General features: G+C 48.1%; 1 protein-coding gene across 11 annotated transcripts in view; it reads left to right on the top strand.

Annotated features, from left to right (window-relative positions):
* Positions 1 to 17,560, top strand: part of AKAP13 (A-kinase anchoring protein 13) — a 320,007-nt gene that overhangs the window by 283,405 nt on the left and 19,042 nt on the right. For 7 of the 11 annotated variants that reach the window (XM_046008539.1, XM_046008544.1, XM_046008541.1 and 4 more), the window contains 9 exons: positions 1,717 to 1,783; positions 6,085 to 6,220; positions 7,846 to 7,958; positions 8,528 to 8,680; positions 9,316 to 9,566; positions 11,787 to 11,912; positions 12,026 to 12,143; positions 12,671 to 12,919; positions 17,342 to 17,418. In XM_046008539.1, coding sequence (XP_045864495.1) covers positions 1,717 to 1,783; positions 6,085 to 6,220; positions 7,846 to 7,958; positions 8,528 to 8,680; positions 9,316 to 9,566; positions 11,787 to 11,912; positions 12,026 to 12,143; positions 12,671 to 12,919; positions 17,342 to 17,418 — 1,290 coding nt within the window. The remainder of the gene's footprint in view (positions 1 to 1,716; positions 1,784 to 6,084; positions 6,221 to 7,845; positions 7,959 to 8,527; positions 8,681 to 9,315; positions 9,567 to 11,786; positions 11,913 to 12,025; positions 12,144 to 12,670; positions 12,920 to 17,341; positions 17,419 to 17,560) is intronic. The other 4 variants (XM_046008537.1, XM_046008546.1, XM_046008536.1 and 1 more) reach the window with 3 other exon arrangements.

Genomic DNA, 17,560 nt, shown 5'->3' with positions numbered 1-17,560 from the left:
GTGGCCTGCCCGTGGCACCAGTGTCCACAGGGCATGGAGCAGTTGGCTCTGGTCATGTGATGCAGGAAGAGGCAGCGCCTGGCGTGGGGAGGGATCTTGCGCTGTGTGGTAATGGGCACCGCTTATCGGATGGCCCTTCAAGAGAGTGGGTTTGGGGGCCCACCTTTGAGGTAGCCTCCGTGGTTTTTGGTGTTCTAGTCCCCTGTAAATAAATGTCCTTCTGTCCTTGTCAGAGGAGCACTCTCCAGCTGCATCTACATGATGCGCAGCGTGCCGTGGGCTTCATCGGAGAGTAAACGTCTGTCTAGTGCGGCGGCCTCACACTAGACTGAGTGTGCATTAAAGTCCACTCAGGGACCCTGCACCCCTCTCCCCTGCACACTCCAGGGTGGGGCCCAGGAATTTGCATTTCTGAGTTCCCAGATGATGCAGGGGCCGAGAGTCTGAGCCGGTGTAAAAATGACACACTTCTGTGCCCCAGATCTTACCAGCCCATCGACATCAGTTATGGTTGGCTCTCGAAGTATTTTTGTTGATGATGCAGTTTTTTTTTTTTTAATCCCATTTCGTATCTAATTTCTCCTTAAAAAATTGGAAGATCTCACAACCCTGGTTATTTCCTCGTAGCCAGCGTTCCCGATTTTCAGCTTGCTCTTTTTCCTGTTCTCCGTGGTACTTCTCACCCTCTGAGTTTCTGTGTAACAGCCTGTATTTACTTCTGCATGTATTTTGCGTGGTCGACACCTTCCTCCCACTAGCGTGTAAGACTGAACTTGCCAAGCAGTCTGAAGTCAGGAATGTTTGATCCGTTGATAGATCCTAAGCATCCAGCATGGAATCTGGCGGTGTAGGTCCCTAAATGTTGGGGAAGAAGGATGAGAAGTGTAATCCCCGGGGGCTGAGTGGCTGCCGCGCCCTTGACAGGATGTGCAGGTTCCCTCTGCACCCCGCCCCCCTTGCCTCCTTCCCCTGTTGCCTGCCTAAGCCCACGGGCGCCGAGTTTGTGATCTGACGGGACGTAGCGCTATTGGGAATGTACCAGGCTCCGTAGAAGGCTGACGGTAGAGGGAGCGTCTCCCCTATAAGAGAACAGCCTAAAAGGGAGAGTTCCATTTTTAAATTGGAAGTAACCTATGTCCATTGATAGTTTATCTCAGAGTAAATTCCTTTGCTCTGTAATTGCTCACACACAGTGTTTCTGTTACATGCCCCAACAAAAATCTCAACTGAAATTTGTACCGTACCTAAGGACTGTTTAGTGCCTTGTTGACGCTAGTCACTGGAGAAACAGAAATGAAAAAAGGCACAGATGCCGCTCTTCCGGGGAAGGCGGCAGGCCGACGGTGACCAGAGATGAGGGCAACTAGGTAGAGATCTGTGCAGGATCCTCGGGGCCTGCCAGGCACTGCTGTGGGTGAGAAGAAAGGAGGTGATGGGTGGCTTTACCCAGGAGGCGGTTCTCCCATGGTCTTGAAATCAAGGGAGACCCTGGGACGAAGGGCACTGGGCATTTCTGGAGGAGAAGCAGCCTTTGCGGGGTCCTGGCGCTTGGCAGGTTCCGAGTGAAGAGCCCGTGGGGGGTGGCCAGTGGGATGCCGAGCACCGTCGGCCGCGAGCCAAGCTGGAGCTCTCCTTCCTCTGGGCTCCTTGAGACCTGACCCAAGAGAAGTTGTGGGTGCGGTCCTTGTGTGTTCATTTATTTCCTTTTTCCTTCAGCAGCCCAGAGGGAGCCTTCAGGCACAGGATACATCTTCGCTGCCCACAGTCATCATGAGGAGCAAGCGTAAGTCACTCAGTCCTCCTGTCCTCCAGCCCTTCTTGACTCCCTGGTTCAGGACTTAAACACACTTTTGTAATAGTCATCTATTATTCTTAATCAAGATTTGAGCATTTATTTTGTGGTAAGTTAGAGCGGGCTGCAGGTGATTGACCAAAAGCCTAGTGTTCCCCCATCAAACTCCCTTGGAAGGCTTCTAGACTAGTATGTGTATTGGCTTGAAAGGCAGCCCTGTGTCTGTGTGTTTAAGCAGGTGATCCCACGCATCTCGAAATTCCTCTTCCGTGAGTTGACAATTACACTCGTCTTTGGCGCCTCAGGGTTGCACAAAGAAAATGAGATCTTACTGATTAAGCTTCTTAATTTAGGGGCCTGGGTGGCTCAGTCAGTTGAGTATCTGCCATGGGCTCAGGTCATGATCTCGGGGTCCTGGGATCAAGCCCCGTGTCAGACTCTGCTCAGCTGGGAGCCTGCTTCTCCCTTTGGTCCTCCCCACTGTGTGTTCTCTCTCTCTCTCTCTTATTCTCAAATGAATAAATGAATAAATATAATCTTTTATTAAAAAAAAATTTTTAGGGGTGCCTGGGTGGCTCAGTGTAGGTTAAAGCCTCTGCCTTCAGCTTGGGTCATGATCCCAGGGTCCTGGCATCGAGCCCCGCATCAGGCTATCTGCTCAGCGGGAAGCCTGCTTCCTCCTCTCTCTCTCTGCCTGCCTCTCTGCCTACTTGTGATCTCTGTCAAATAAATACACAAAATCTTAAAAAAAATTTTTTTATAATTTAGTTTATAAACTGTTTATAATTTAGTTTATAAACTGTGAAGTTAAGTAAACAGTTCTTTCTCCCAGTGGACTTCAAGTGGTACACAGAATTCAGTTACTCACGTAGTACTGTCTTCAACCAGTGTGCGCAAGGCTCCACTTTGGTTTTACTTAATGTTCTCCCTTTCTCATTCCCCATCCCCAAACTCCTTCCTTCCCCTCCGTAGTGCCCATATAGTTATTTAACATATATCCTTGTGATCTGCTCTGTCTTTGCTCAGATGTTTGTGTCTGAAAATATCTTAACTGTTTTGTGTGTTGCATTTGTGTTAGGTAAGACTTACACTTCTTCATTCTTTTTTCTCAATCTGTCATTTTAAGATCTGTGCATGTTCTTATGTATGAGCTGTTGTTCCAGACAGCTGCATGGTATTCTTTCATAAACCTCTTCCATAATTTAATTATCGGTTCCCCTGAAGATGGATATCTAAGTTATTTCCAGCTGCCACCATAAATAATGCGGTCCTGGGTACCATCTTAATTGGCTCTCCGGGAACCCACGTGGGACTCCCCCTAAGGCAGTGTTTCTCAAAGTGTAGTTCCTGGATCGTTAAGAAGTGCACATTCTTGGGCCCTACTGAGACCTACTAAGTCAGAAGTCCTGGAGGTGGAGCCTAGTGATCTGTGCCAGAACAGATCTCTGGGCGAGTGTGATGCACACTCAAGCTTGAGGACCACCGCTCCACACGGACTTGCTCTGAGTTCTTCCAGAAGCGTGCAAATTCCCTCTAGGTGAGTTAAGTCTGCTGATGCTCAATCTTTGCTCATAGACTACTATAAGAGAGGTTTTGCCAGCCCGACACCCACTGTAAGCAGTGATCCAACCCATTCCACTACGTTTTACCATTCTACTCCTACATAAACATTTTTTCTGGGACATTATCCCTTGCTTCAGAACTAGCATCTTTCTTTTTTGTTTTAAATACCTATTGTATGTTAGGTTATGTATGTTACCTCTGACCCCCACAAGTATTCTCGCTCCTGTTTCACACCCCCTGACGCAGTATGGTAGTGAAGACTACAGATTGTGGATTCAGGTCGTGTGGGTTTGAGTCCCAGCCCTGCCACTCTGTAGCCGTGTGACCTTGGGCATTCACTACATCCCTCCTCTTTGAACAGATGAGAACAGTTTCAGTGGGTGGTTGTCAGGTTTAAAGGAGATCACACCTGTAAAGAACCTAATAGGCCTCCAAAGTGTTAGCTGTGGCTACGGCCATCATCCCCACAAATAGGGAAGCTGAGGCTCGGAACTATTACGTCACTTCCCTGAGTAGAGTAGGGATTGGCTTCACAAGGGAAAACTGTTATTTTCACCCCGTTATTCTGTCCTTTAAAAATAAAGTTGTTCTTGGGACACCTGACTGGCTGAGTCCATGCGACTCCTGATCTCAGGATTGTGAGTTCAAGCCCCACACTGAGTGTGGAGGTTACTTTAAAAAATTTTTTTTAAAATTTAAAAAAAAAAAAAACAGTTGTTTATCACTTTTAGGGTTCTGCATAGCATGACTTCATTCTGATTCTGCAGCCTTTTCTACGGATTCTTTATATGCATCCTCTTTCCTTCCTTCCCTTTGTTCTCTTCTACTTGTGCTACACGGTTATCTCCGCCTTCGTTCATACAGTTCTCCTCATCAGTGTCCTCTTTTCCTTCCGGCCTACCCACAGCCATACCGTTCTCAGAGCCAGCGTCTCCTCCTCCGTCAGATTGTATCCGCTCACTGACCCCCGCTCCTGAAACACCGAGGACGGGCCCCAGGCCCTTGGACACTTCAGCACATTCCCTTCTCTGCCGTTGCGCTCGCTCCCTGTTGGAGCAAACCCACATCTCATGCTTCTCGTGTGCTTCCTGCCCAAAGGGTCTGGTCATATGGTCACGTAGTGTGCTTTTTTTTTTTTTTTTTTTTTTTTAATTTTATTTATTTATTTGGCAGAGAGAGAGAGAGGACACATAGGCAGAGAGGCAGGCAGAGAGAGAGGAGGAAGCAGACTCCCCGCCGAGCAGAGAGCCCGATGCGGGGCTCGATCCCAGGACTCTGAGACCATGACCCGAGCCGAAGGCAGAGGCTTTAACCCACTGAGCCACCCAGGTGCCTCACATAGTGTGTTTCTGATGTTTTACTGTCTCACCTTCCTCCAAGTAGAATTTGAATTGGAAATTAATGGTTTTGTTAATTTTTTATTAAGTCAGAAACCTCCTGCAATACTGTCAATGTCACAGCAGCCGCCCCAGTCTCATTTCCTGCAGCTCCCAACACTCGCGGGGATAGAAGCATCATGCAGCTCGAGTCTGGGGCACGAGCTCAGTTACCTAGGAAAAGTAATTTGTTAGCCAAATGCCAGGGTGACCACTCGAGCGTAGCATGAGCGCTCCGGCTTCCTCTCTGGGCATGTTCAGGAGACCTGCACGGTAGGAGAACAGCTTAGCTGGGTGACGATACCGTTTTGCGTTTTCCTCCGCTGTAAATTAAAGTAACTGGTCAGAGTCTGCGTCTCAGACAATGTGCACAAGGATCACTTGGGGAGCTCCTAAAACGTGTGGACTCCCGGGTCCCACCCACAAGGGACGAGAAGGGCTAGGGTTTGCCTATCTCACAAGCACCTCCCACGTGGCTGGATAGGCGCTCGCACAGAATGCTGGGCTCTCTCACCTCTGGTTTCTTCTATCCGGAACATTTTCCCAATTTTATTTTATTTTACCTTGAGTTACTTTCTGGGTTTAAATATACTATTACCCATGATTCTTTATCCGCATTGCCTAATCTCCGTGCCACCCCACCGCTAACCACTCTTCTTAGTTTTATATGTATCTTCAAGTTTCTTTATGAAAGTAAAGCAAATACAAATTTGGCTTATTTTTCTTTTTTTTAAAACATGAGAGTCTGTTGTGCGACTTTGTTCTGGACCTTGATCCCCCCTCCCTTACAGTATTATCTTGGAGGTCCTGTGTCAGCTCATGGAGAGGGCACCCACTTTTTTTAAAGCTACAGAGTATGTCACTGTATGATGTACCATAATTTGTTCATTCATCTTCTTTGGCTACTCATTTGTGTCATTGCTTATATTTTGCTTTAAGCAACAACATTGCCTTGAATGACTTTGGACATATGTTCTTTTAAGCATTACGAGTATGTCTTATGGAATCAAGATATCCGGGGTGCCTGACTAGCTCAGTTGGTGGAGCATGGGACTCTTGATCTCGGGGTTGTGAGTTCAAGCCCCATGTTGGGAGCAGAGATTACATTAAAAAAGAAGGAAAAAAGGTAGCATAAACCTATCCTAATGAGGAATTACTGGGTCAAAGGATATATAGGCATTTGTAGTTTCAACAGACACTGCCAGATGGTCTCCTGCAGAGTTTTTGTACTCACTTACACTCCCAGGACAAAGCTGTTTTAAAGAAATTTGTTCTCTTTGGCATTTGTTACATGAGTCACTACTCATGAGCTTGGATACGTGGTTCAGGCGGTGTCCTCTCTTATCTTTACAGCCTCACAGCCCAAGGAGCGGCCTCGATCTGCCGTCCTCCTGGCGGATGAAGCCACCGCCATTCCCATGTTTGCCAACAGACGGTCCCAGCAGAGTGTCTCACTCTCCAAAAGTGTCTCCATACAGAACATTGCTGGGTAAGTGGGGATTTTAAGATAGCACGGTTGACATCTAGGTGACAAGAGCTTAATAACCGGATCATTTGACAGAAAGATTCTTCTAGGGAAAAATATGTAACAATGACGTGCACACCCCCGTGTTCCAGACGTGGAGAATGGGGAGTGCTCATGCGCCGTCGTGCCCGCCATTTTGTAGCAGGGATCCCCTTTAAACACGTCATCAGCCACGCTGTCCTATGCTTTGTGCCTTGCCTGGTCAGCTTCGCTTTAAGGAACCTGAGTTGTAAAGAGGTGGTTTTTAGATCAAAATAAGAGGTGAAAATGGGATGGGTAGAAGGACTTATTTCTGACTTTTGTTTGTAACTGCTTACATTTTCAGATATTACACTGCTCTGTTGGTCAGATGAACCTAGTGTTTCTGCTGCTCTTTATAAATCTCTTTCCTGGGCTTGCTTCTTGATCCTTGAGTCGGTTCTACAGCAGTGAAGGATGGGGCCAGTTACGACTCTTAGGTCCCCACTCACTCATTCGCACTAAGGTCCTTTTGTGGTCCCTGCAAAAGTTGCTCTGGCCCCTGGCTGTCCAGGCCTTAGCCATCTCATGGCTAGCACAGGGCTGATTATGATGTTGCTGGCTTTTTGGGGTAATAAGACTCCGGCTTTCCCATCAAGGATAGAAGTCATCGCCAGTGTAGGACTCAAAACATCTATCTGTCGTAACCTAGGCTGGAGCAAAATTCTTAACTGAAAGATGCAAATCTTCTGTCTGTACGTCCTAACCTCTGTGCTGGCTAGTGTTTTCTTGTTAAAAAAAAAAGTTTCAGGTATTTTGTTTTGTCTTTGTATTGTCATTATTCAAAAGCCTTCCTTTCAGAGTGGTTACGGTTTCAAACTTTGTTTGCATTATGAGTTTAAAAAGCTAGTCTTTGGGGGCGCCTGGGTGGCTTCGTGGGTTAAGCCTCTGCCTTCAGCTCAGGTCATGATCTCAGGGTCCTGGGATGGAGCCCCGCATCAGGCTCTCTGCTCAGCAGGGAGCCTGCCTCCCACCTCTCTCTCTCTACCTGCCTCTCTGCCTACTTGTGATCTCTCTTTCTCTCTCTCAAATAAATAAATAAAATCTTTAAAAAAAAAAAAAGCTAGTCTTTAAATAAAATAATAAAGTGTTAAATGACTCTGGCTTGCTTTTGTGTCCTCCCAGAAACATTCCCTGGGGGCCTCCTTGCTAGCTGGTGGGTTGGGGTTTGAGAAAGTCCGAGGGCGTACAGTTTACTAGAAGTGCTTCGTCTACAATTATTTAGAGAATAAGGGGTTAAAGTTAGTGGTCACACAGTGAGTTTTCAAATGGAGAAAATTTTTGTATGATGTGTATAGAGTTTAAGGGAATAAGATTCTCTTGTTACCTATCATTAAAAAAAAATTTTTTGAAGGCTCAAGAAGTTCGAGTTTGCAGTGATGTTAGATGCCTCTGACCTTCATTGATAGTATATGTTGCATGTTGCTGAGTACCTGACTTAAGTAATTTGTCTTCATCACGTGGTACTTACAGGCAGCTGTCATTTTAGAGTTTGTCAGGTATTCATGTGAGAAAGCAGACCATGGTTTATCAATATGTATTTGACAGTAGGTGCTTCTTTTTGTCCCCAGAGTTGGCAATGATGAGAACATATCAAACACCTGGAAATTCCTGTCTCATTCAACAGACTCCCTCAATAAAATCAGCAAGGTCAATGAGTCAACAGAGTCGCTAACTGATGAGGGTAAGAGGAAATAATGGCGTGTGTCTTATCCCTGAATATAAGTGTTCATGGAGTAAGAGTGCCTGCCTCTTGCTTACTCCTATGAAGGTTCTCTAACCTGTCTCTGAGTCCTCGAACGCTTTATAATGAATGGTATCAGACTTAAGCAGTTGTTAGTTGTCCGTTGAGGGATGTCATTGACTTTCATGTGGTCGCTCTCTAGTACACACACTTTTTCTGGCCCTAGACTTTTGGCACACAGTCAGCCGTAGCTCTCTGGGCAGGTCACAAGCCTACTCTCTTCAACTAGTAGAGTTACCGGGTCCTTTTCAATTCCTTATTCACATATGGGAATCCTGAATCTCAGTCACATTTGACTTATGTGATCTCTTACCCAGAGCCGTGAATGTGGAGTGTGTCACTCCCAAACAGGAAATGATTCTTTCTGGTACTAGACTATGCGTTCTGTGAACGTTCCGTGTTAATGCTCTGTGTGTGTCTTACGACATTATCACCCAAGGAGAGCCCAGGGTAGGCTTTCTAGAGCTCACAGACCCCAGATTTTGATCCTGATCTTCTGGTATTTTGAGGAGTAGGTACAGACATGAATGAAGGACAGCTAATGGGGGACTTTGAGATGGAATCCAAGCAACTAGAAGCCGAGTCGTGGAGTCGCATAGTGGACAGCAAGTTTCTGAAACAGCAAAAGAAAGATGTGATCAAACGGCAAGAAGTGATTTATGGTGAGACTCCCCATTTGCTCTGCTAATACTTGGTTTGCATTGTGCAGCATTTTTTATCAGGGGAATCGCTAGACCATGGAAAGCCAATTTTCAAATATGTAGCATGTCAGAGATTTTCTTTAAAAACTTTGAGGTCTAGGGACACGATCTTATTTCTGTCCTTTCCTCTTTAAAATTGTTTCCTTCAGTTTCACTGGACATTTTATTGACTGTACTCACAGTCACCCTTACTTACTTACTTACTTACACGGTCACCCTGGAAAGAGATCTCTTGTGGCTGTTCAGTTTGATTCCTCAGCTGCACGGGAAACCAAGCACGAGTCAGTTCTAGGAAACGGGACATAGTAAATTACAAAAGGCTCCAAATCCAATGAAGACCACTTGCGAAACCACCATTTAAGTGATGGAGTCCGGTACGCTGCCAGAAAACACTGTCAGGTCACACGAAGTAGAAGAATAAGATGAGAACACTCGAGGGGAGAGACAGCTGTTGACCCAGTTTTTAAGTTTCAGTTGTGCTCTAAACACACAAAGTGGGTGTTTAGACCAAAGTGGGCTCTTAGTGGCCACGGATGACCTTTGAAGGAGAATCCTTTAAAGGAACGTTGCTGACCTTGAGCTCTGTCGTCCTTCAGAGCTGATGCAGACCGAGTTGCACCACATCCGGACGCTGAAGATCATGAGCGACGTGTACAGCCGCGGGATGATGACGGAGCTGCTCTTCGAGCAGCAAACGGTGGAGAAGCTGTTCCCCTGCTTGGACGAGCTGATCAGTATCCATAGCCAGTTCTTCCAGAGGATCCTGGAGCGGAAGAAGGAGTCTCTGGTGGATAAAAGTGAGAAGAATTTTCTCATCAAGAGGATGGGAGATGTGCTGGTGAATCAGGTGAGCAGCGGGAAGGCTCTTCCCCAAAAATGGGGTAAAAAGTGAAGCTTTGCAGTTCAGCAGCCACTCGCTGACGTCCTGGCTCTACTGTTCGTTATCTGTGTAAGCTTAGGTTGCTGAATCTCTCTGAGCGTCAGCTGTCCTTTTCTGTAAGTGAGGACAGATTTCTCTCCTACCACTATTTTTTAAAATTAAAAGGAATGTGTACATAACATACCTAGCATTTGGGGGAGACACTCAGTAAGAGTCCGTTTTCCTTTCTCAGCATCCAGACCGTCACTCAAGACAGGGTAGTTTAAGAAATCAAAAGCTCTCTGTTGGAACCTTGGCGTCCCCTGTGCCTCAAATCCAAAGGAACTCACTTATCTCAAAACCAGCTGAGCATAGAAAATTGAATAAGAAAGCATCTGTAAAATAACTCATAAAGTAGATCTGGCTGGTTTCAACCCTACTCAGAAACAGTTGGGCCAGAAGTTACTTTGAAAAAAGTGTTGCTGGTTTAACCTTTGCAGACAAAGGGGCACAGCGTGCCGGCCACCAGCTCTCCCTCCCCAGCAGGTCTGTGCTGGAGAAGCAGAGGCTTCATTGCTGGAACATTGCCCAAGAACTGGAAGGGTTGTCCTTTCCTTATGTTCTTCAGCCCATACCCTCACCTCATGAATTCATTAGTGCATTCATTCATTCTTTTCTCCCATATTTAGTGGGCGTCTGTATGGCAAAGGCAGATACAGCATCAACCTGTGCCTCAGGGACCCTGTGCTCCCAAGGGAACACAGCCATGGCAAGAGGCCCTTTTCTCCCCAAACATGCCCTCCCAGCATTTTCCATGTCCCTCTCTCTGCCTTCAGACCTGCACAGGCGCCTCATCTAAACTTGTGTTGTCCGTGGCTCTCTGTACTAGTGCCCGTCCTCTAGTAAGATCTCTGACGGTAGGATTCCTAATTTAGCCCCCATGGCGTCCATTTGTTGGTTCTCTGTGGGAGTTCTAGAATCACCCCGTTAGAGCTCTTGCTTCATGAAGGGAGCAGAGCACCTGAAATCTCTGCCTCAGCCTCCCCATGGTGAGGGAGAAGGAGAAACTGCTACCCTGAACCTTTCCTCAAGTTCTTATGGTAAGGATCAGTTTGCTTGGCCTTCAGAGGTTTTCAGTACAGGGGAAGTCGATGCGCTTAGTGTGCGTCACACAGACCCCATGCAGAAACTCACTGGTTTACCCCAAAGTGAGCGTTTCTTCAGGTGGGCCATTGAGATCGCACATGTTTTAGGAATGATGAAAGGCCACACAGACCTGTTAGCACTGCTGGCCCTGAGGTAGGTGAGGTGAGCAGATCCCTCGGTAATAGCCGTTTCTGATACCTTCCTAACTCGTCCAGGTGAAGTTTGTTAAGACTATCTCACAGGAAAACTTCTAGTGAGCCTCCCTGTCTTACCACCGTGCTTTCAACAAATGGAAATTAGAACACATTTTTCATGACTTAAGTGCACGGTACATAGATATTTCTGGGTGGTGGTTTTTTAAAATATATATAACATGTTTAATGAAATAAATTCATATGCCATATAATGCCCCATTGAAAATATACAGCTCAGAAAAAAACGTACCGCTCCGTGGTTTCTGCCATGTTCACGGAGTTAGGCGGCCGTCATCACACTTAGTTCAGAGCATCTTCATCACCCGACCCCTCTCTGCCTCCGCCGAGGCGTCCGCTGATCGACTCGCTGTCCCTGTGGGCTCGTCTAGTCCGGACTTACTCTGTAAATGCGGTAAAACAGCATACGGACCTGGCAGTTGGCTTGTTTCGCTTAGGGTAATGCTTTCAGGTTCATCAGTGTTTTAACATGTATCCGTCTTCCACTCCTTCTGGAGGCTGAATGATGGTCCATCCTGTGTGTCTGCTGCGTCGTATTTATCCTTGGAGGGACATTTGTTTCTTTCCACTCGGGGGCACTGGTGAATATGGCGGCCGTGAACTTCATGTCCAGGTGTTTGTGTGGAGTCTGTGCCTTGGAGCAGAACTGCCGGTCACACAGTGACTGCGTAGCTTTCTGGGGAACTTCCAGACTGTTTCCCAAAGCTGCTGCGCCATTTTAATCTTTTGGGGGAATTCTCTTGGGGAAGCATGCTTGGTTTTACAAATAGATTGGAAACCACATACAAAATGTTGGTAAAATTTCAGCACCCTGCGCTCCGACTTAACTTCTGTTCTCTTTCCTCCACAGTTTTCAGGGGAGAACGCAGAGCGCTTAAAGAAGACGTACGGCAAGTTTTGTGGGCAGCACAACCAGTCTGTGAACTACTTTAAAGACATTTATACCAAGGATAAGCGGTTCCAGGTGTTCGTGAAGGTACGGGTGGGAAACCCAGAACTCCGCACCGCGGTCTGCGGCACTGGTGCAGTCAGGGACAGGGACAGAGCGTCCCTCGAGTAGCTCCTGATGATCCATTCTGTCCTTTGCAGAAGAAGATGAGCAGCGCCGTGGTGAGGAGGCTGGGAATCCCAGAGTGTATATTGCTGGTGACCCAGCGGATCACCAAATACCCCGTTTTATTCCAAAGAATACTGCAGTGTACCAAAGGTGAGCCTCTCTCATCACCCGGTCGTGTCTGCCCGTGGGCTGGTTCCCATCTGTCGAGCAGTACAAGAGGCCTCAGGAAAGAACTCCCTCAGGCTCTCGCAGGTCTATGAGACATCCTGTGTTTTGCCTTAAAAAACGTTTTCTTAAGTGAAAATTCGTAATGCTTTGTCACCAGTTGACAGGTTTCTCTCAGCAAATCCTGGTCCTAGGCAGTTCCACTGAAAGTGAAGTAAAACAAAGACATAAGTTAAAAAATTGCTCCTCTCCCTCCCTCAAATCGTCAGGTCCTCCTGCTTCAGGACGTGGCGTGGAACGGCGAGTTGTGTCTGTCAGTGAAAACATCTCTCTTTATTTAGAATTAACTTTATGACGGGGATTGGCACGTGACCTTTGCTATGTTGGTCCCCCTCTCTCCGACACGCTACCAGCCTGTCCCCGAGGGAAAGTGACGGTGTGGAGCGAGGAAGTAGGTTCCCCCTCCTTGTTGGAGAGGATCCGTTAAACCCGGATTGTTCCTTCCTTCCAAGACAATGAAGTGGAGCAGGAGGATCTGGCTCAGTCCCTGAGCCTGGTGAAGGACGTGATTGGAGCCGTGGACAGCAAAGTGGCAAGTTACGAAAAGAAAGTGCGTCTCAGTGAGATTTATACGAAGACAGACAGCAAGTCGATCATGCGGATGAAGAGCGGCCAGATGTTTGCCAAGGAGGATCTGAAGCGGAAGAAGCTTGTGCGGGATGGGGGTGTGTTTCTGAAGAACGCAGCGGGAAGGTTGAAAGGTAAGGCCTGCCCTTTGAGTCTACGGGCATAAGGGAGAAGAGCCGGCAAAATTCAGGTTTTTGTTAGAAATCCACCGCCAGGGGGCGCCTGGGTGGCTCAGTGGGTTAAGCCTCTGCCTTCAGCTCAGGTCATGATCTCAGGGTCCTGGGATCGAGCCCCACATCGGGCTCTCTGCTTGGCGGGGAGCCTGCTTCCTCCTCTCTCTCTCTCTGCCTGCCTCTCTGCCTACTTGTGATCTCTCTCTGTCAAATAAATACATTAAATCTTTAAAAATACATAAGATATTTAAAAAATACATTAAAAATCATAAAATACTTAAAATCTGTAAAAATACATAAAATCTTAAAAAGAGAAAAAAGAAATCCACCGCCAGGTTTTTCCTAGGGAGTCCACATCCACACGTCACACAGGAGCAGCGGACCTTTAATTGTTCTTAATTTTGTATCAGAAAGGATGAGGTTGAGACAAATTACGAGGTCATAAAATCCTCCAATAAGGTAACAAGAGAATAGCGCAAGTAGGGAAAATGGAAAAAAAAAAAATTTTTTTTTTTTTTTTTAAAGCAAAGCAAGGTGGCCCCGAGGGCGTTCAGGTAGGGGCAGCCCCCGAGAGTAAAGGGCAGAGGGGGAGCTGGTGTGCGGGTCTCCGTGTTGCAGTGTGGCCCTTGTGTTGAGAATCAGGAAGAGCAGGAGACTATAAGGACAGGCCCAGGAGCAGTGGCATCCAAAGAGGAACGAGAAAAAAACTCATGCCAGCCTGGAGAATGAAAGAACGGTTGCAAAGGAGCACGTTGCTACTAGCGGAGAGCTGGTGGCCCCGCCCTGGAAGCCAGTGACTGTCTCATGTGCCACCAGTTAGTCGGTGGCGGTCATGTCCTGCAGCACAGGTCAGCGGCTCGGAGAGCCCCAGGGAGGAGGGAGAGGGCAGCGTACAGAAAGGCTCGAGAGGAGGTGAGATTGCGGAGGGAAAAGCAGGTCAGTTATCGTCTGCAGACACTTAGCACCGACCCCCCCTTACCGTGGCCATCGTGAGGAGTGTGGCCTAGGCCTCGAATGTTCATGTTTGTCCCTCAAGCTCATAGGAAGACACACTTTCCTCCCGAACTTAATGTTCTTTCCTTACCGTTGTCGTAAACCTTCTGGTGTTATGTCTCTTGTGGTGAGACACTCGTTATATATCGTGATGGTCATAAAGCAGTTTAAAAAGGAAAAAAAAAAGCCAAGTGTAAGATTACTACAAGAACCCAGGCCATTAAGGAGAGCATATTCCCCTACAGAAATGGGCAACACTTTGGGGGTTGGGGTCTCTGGGAACAGTTGCAAGAAGGGGAAGCCCCATCAGGTAGCGATTCAGAGTCCGAGATTAAAAACACATCACTTGTTCTGAAGAGAGATGGTAGAGGACTGTTCGGCTCCAAGACCTCCTTTCCTAGAGGAAACGTATGCTTCATTCATACCAACGAGATAGATTATTAAACTTGATGATATTCATCTCTTTAATCTTCCTCTAAGCACAAAATCATAAAAGATACTAATTTCTCATTTAGTTTTAATTTTTTCTTTTAAAGGTTGAGCTACTTCAAGTTTAAGGAAGTGACTGTGAGGTGTGTTAACTCATCTCTACATCTGACTTTTCTTAAATAAATCTATTCCTTGAACCTGTACTGGCCAGGCCTGTGTGACAGCTCTGACTTCCCCAGCAGCCCTGAACACGCCCGCCCCGGCCCCTGTGGGCTGCATGCACCAGGCAGGTCGGCCCCGAGCCGTCAGCCCCGCTGACAGAAAAGCAAGGCCAGGGGTGAAATCTGGGCCCCTCTCGGCTCTCGTGGGTCAGGAACACTGCAGGCAGCTGCCGTCAGCCACTGCCCCGGAGTCTCAGCTAGCCGTTCGCCGCGCTTGGAGCAAACAGTATAGACTTCCCAGGCCTCATAGGTGACCGAAGCTGACTGTGCCTAGAAGTCGGGCTCTGAATGAAGAGGTCTGCGAGGAGGTGTTGCCCCACCTGGGGACTGGCACTGAGTCCCCACTGAAGTCTGAAGAGCAGGCGCCCCTGACTCTCAGGCAGCAGAGATCGTGGCAGGGAGGGCTGGCGCTGTGGGCAAAGAGCAGCTTCGTCCAGGTGGACACATGGACAGCCAACACTGCAGCTTGGGGTGGGCAAAGAATGGGTTCCAGACTGAGGGTTTTCAGCAGGGAAGGGATACATTTGCTTGTTTTCTAGCTCGATAGTGGAGGCAGCGAGGGAGCCGCCAGAGCTGGGAGAGGCTGGTGACAGGGCCGGGAGCGCCCCTACTGCAGGGCGTCGTCGTTGGGCTAGCACACTGGGCCCAAGGTGCCGGAGGGCATGGAAAGGAAGGGAAGGAGCCTTTCAGAGAAGAGACTGAGCCCTTCCTGCTTCCAGCAGATGTGGCTCTCTGCCCCACAGTGAACTTGAACTCGGTGATCCCTGAAGCTCCCTCCTTCCAGCCCCAGTCCTCAGATGCTGGGAGAAGCCCGAATCAGGACTCGGCCCGCCCTGCCGCGTTGGGACTGGCCTCGAGGCAGCCGGGCCCCTGGGAAGGGCCTGCCTCCTCTTGCAAGGCCCTGAGTTTCCTGGAGTGGCCTCCCTGGAGCCAGCGCTTGGTTCTTCTGGGCACATACGTACTTGTTCCTAAAGTAACAACGAATGGATTCCAGCTGTGGGCATGAAGCTGTGGTCCGCCAGTGGCAGCGGGAAGGCTCTCCAGCCTGAAGGCCCCCAGTGGAGATGGGGCTTGGTGGGGAACCCACTTTTCCCCTCGGGCAAGCTCTGCCAGGAACACCAGGCCTGCGCTGGGCACCCACCGAGAGGGACGGGCTTGTTTTTCTCTGATCCACTGACGCTGATCCCAGAAGCCTCAGCGTCCAACGAAGTGGAAACTTGTGTTTTGGAACTTCTTTTTTCTTTTTTGGCAGACACCCAAATTATTTAAAAGTAAATTTTAAGAAACTCGTCAAAACTAATAGTTCACAGAATAGTCGTGGGCAGCCTGGTTGGCCTAGGCTGAAACCGTACTTCCTGAGGAACCCGCTGTCCTTGCTTCTGCTCTCTTCGGAGCCGTGCAGTGAAGTACACAGAGGGGCTTCCGGCTGTGGCAGACGCGGCCCAGAAGGCCAGAAGGGGCCCGGCCACCCGGGAGGGGGCTGCATAAGTCAGCTCTGCTCTTTCCCCAAGGATTTGTAGGGGGAAGATGACACAGAGGGGCCAGCCTCTTAGCCCTCTGGAGATGCCAGACTTTGTCTTTGAGGGCGCGCTGGAAAATGCCACTTCGTATTCTCTGACAGAGCGAGAGTTTGTGGCGTTTTCTGGATGACCAGATCCAAGTAGAGATCTCACTTTGGCTTTTGTTTGAGCTGAGAAGAAGAGCAGGCCGTGTCTGTGCTAGAGAGCCATTGAGGCTGACTAGGATCTCTCAGAGCCCAGGACGAGCCATTGTGTTCTTCCCACGTACCTGTGAAATGACAGGGCACTGCGGAGCCATTCCGCGGGTGTGGGGGACGTCTACCTTTCATTAGACTGAGGTATTTTTTAGTTAACGTATAATGTATTACTTGTTAAAGGGGTACAGGTCTATGATGCATCAGTCTCACACAATTCGCAGCACTCACCATAGCACAGACCCTCCCCAGTGTCCGTCACCCAGACACCCCATCCCTGCCACCCCACATCCCCTCCAGCAACCCTCAGTTTGTTTCCTGAGATTAAGAGTCTCTTATGGTCTGTCTCCCTCTCTGGTTTCTTCTTGTTTCATTTTTCCCTCTCTTTCCCCTGTGATCCCTTGTTTCTAAAATTCCTCATATCAGGGAGAGCATGTGATAATTGTCTTTCTCTGATGGACTTCTTTCACTTAGCATAATACTCTCTAGTTCCATTCACGTCGTTGCCCATGGCAAGATTTGGGGGGGGGGGTGTTGATGGCTGCGTAATATTCCATTGTGTATATACACCACGTCGTCTTTATCCGTTCGTCCTGGACTGAGGTATCTCTGTACAGCACCTGTTGGCAGCTCTCCGGTCTGCTCTTCCACGCCTCTCCCAGTATTAGGATCGGAAGTCGAGGAGTATTGTGACCTGAGTATTTGGTGGAATATGTTGCTATTTACTATTTCTTAAAGTCCTTCCCAGTTTTATTCTTAAAGTACTTTGTTCTGCAAGTCTTGCCTTATGGGAGGTATCTTTCCAGAACAGAGTTCGCAGCCTTTGTCAAGATAAGGCTTTGGTGATAACTACCATTTAAAAATGCCTCTGAAAATCTAATGACCCGATGTGGATCGTGCAGAACAGTAAACCCATCTCCTTGGAATAGTGCAGAGCACTCTCCCATCCTGATTTGCTTGTGGGCTGGATTGCTGAGTTGGCCTCTAACTTGCTTCCTTGTCCTTTCTCTCCTTCCCCCTTGACAGAGGTTCAAGCAGTTCTACTTACTGACATTTTAGTGTTCCTTCAAGAGAAAGACCAGAAATACGTCTTTGCATCATTGGTAAGCTGAATTCTCAGTCTCTTCTGTTTGGAATGCATATTTGAAACAGCATGAGTCGGGGTTCCGAACGCTGGATTCCTGCCCTCTCACCCTCTCCATGTTACTTTGCTCAGGACAGATTCCTCTGAGTGATTCCTCAGAT

Source organism: Meles meles, chromosome 6 (assembly GCF_922984935.1).
Source record: "Meles meles chromosome 6, mMelMel3.1 paternal haplotype, whole genome shotgun sequence".
Taxonomy (NCBI): domain Eukaryota; kingdom Metazoa; phylum Chordata; class Mammalia; order Carnivora; family Mustelidae; genus Meles; species Meles meles.
Note: the sequence above shows the minus strand (reverse complement) of the source record. Positions and strands in the feature narration are given on the sequence as shown.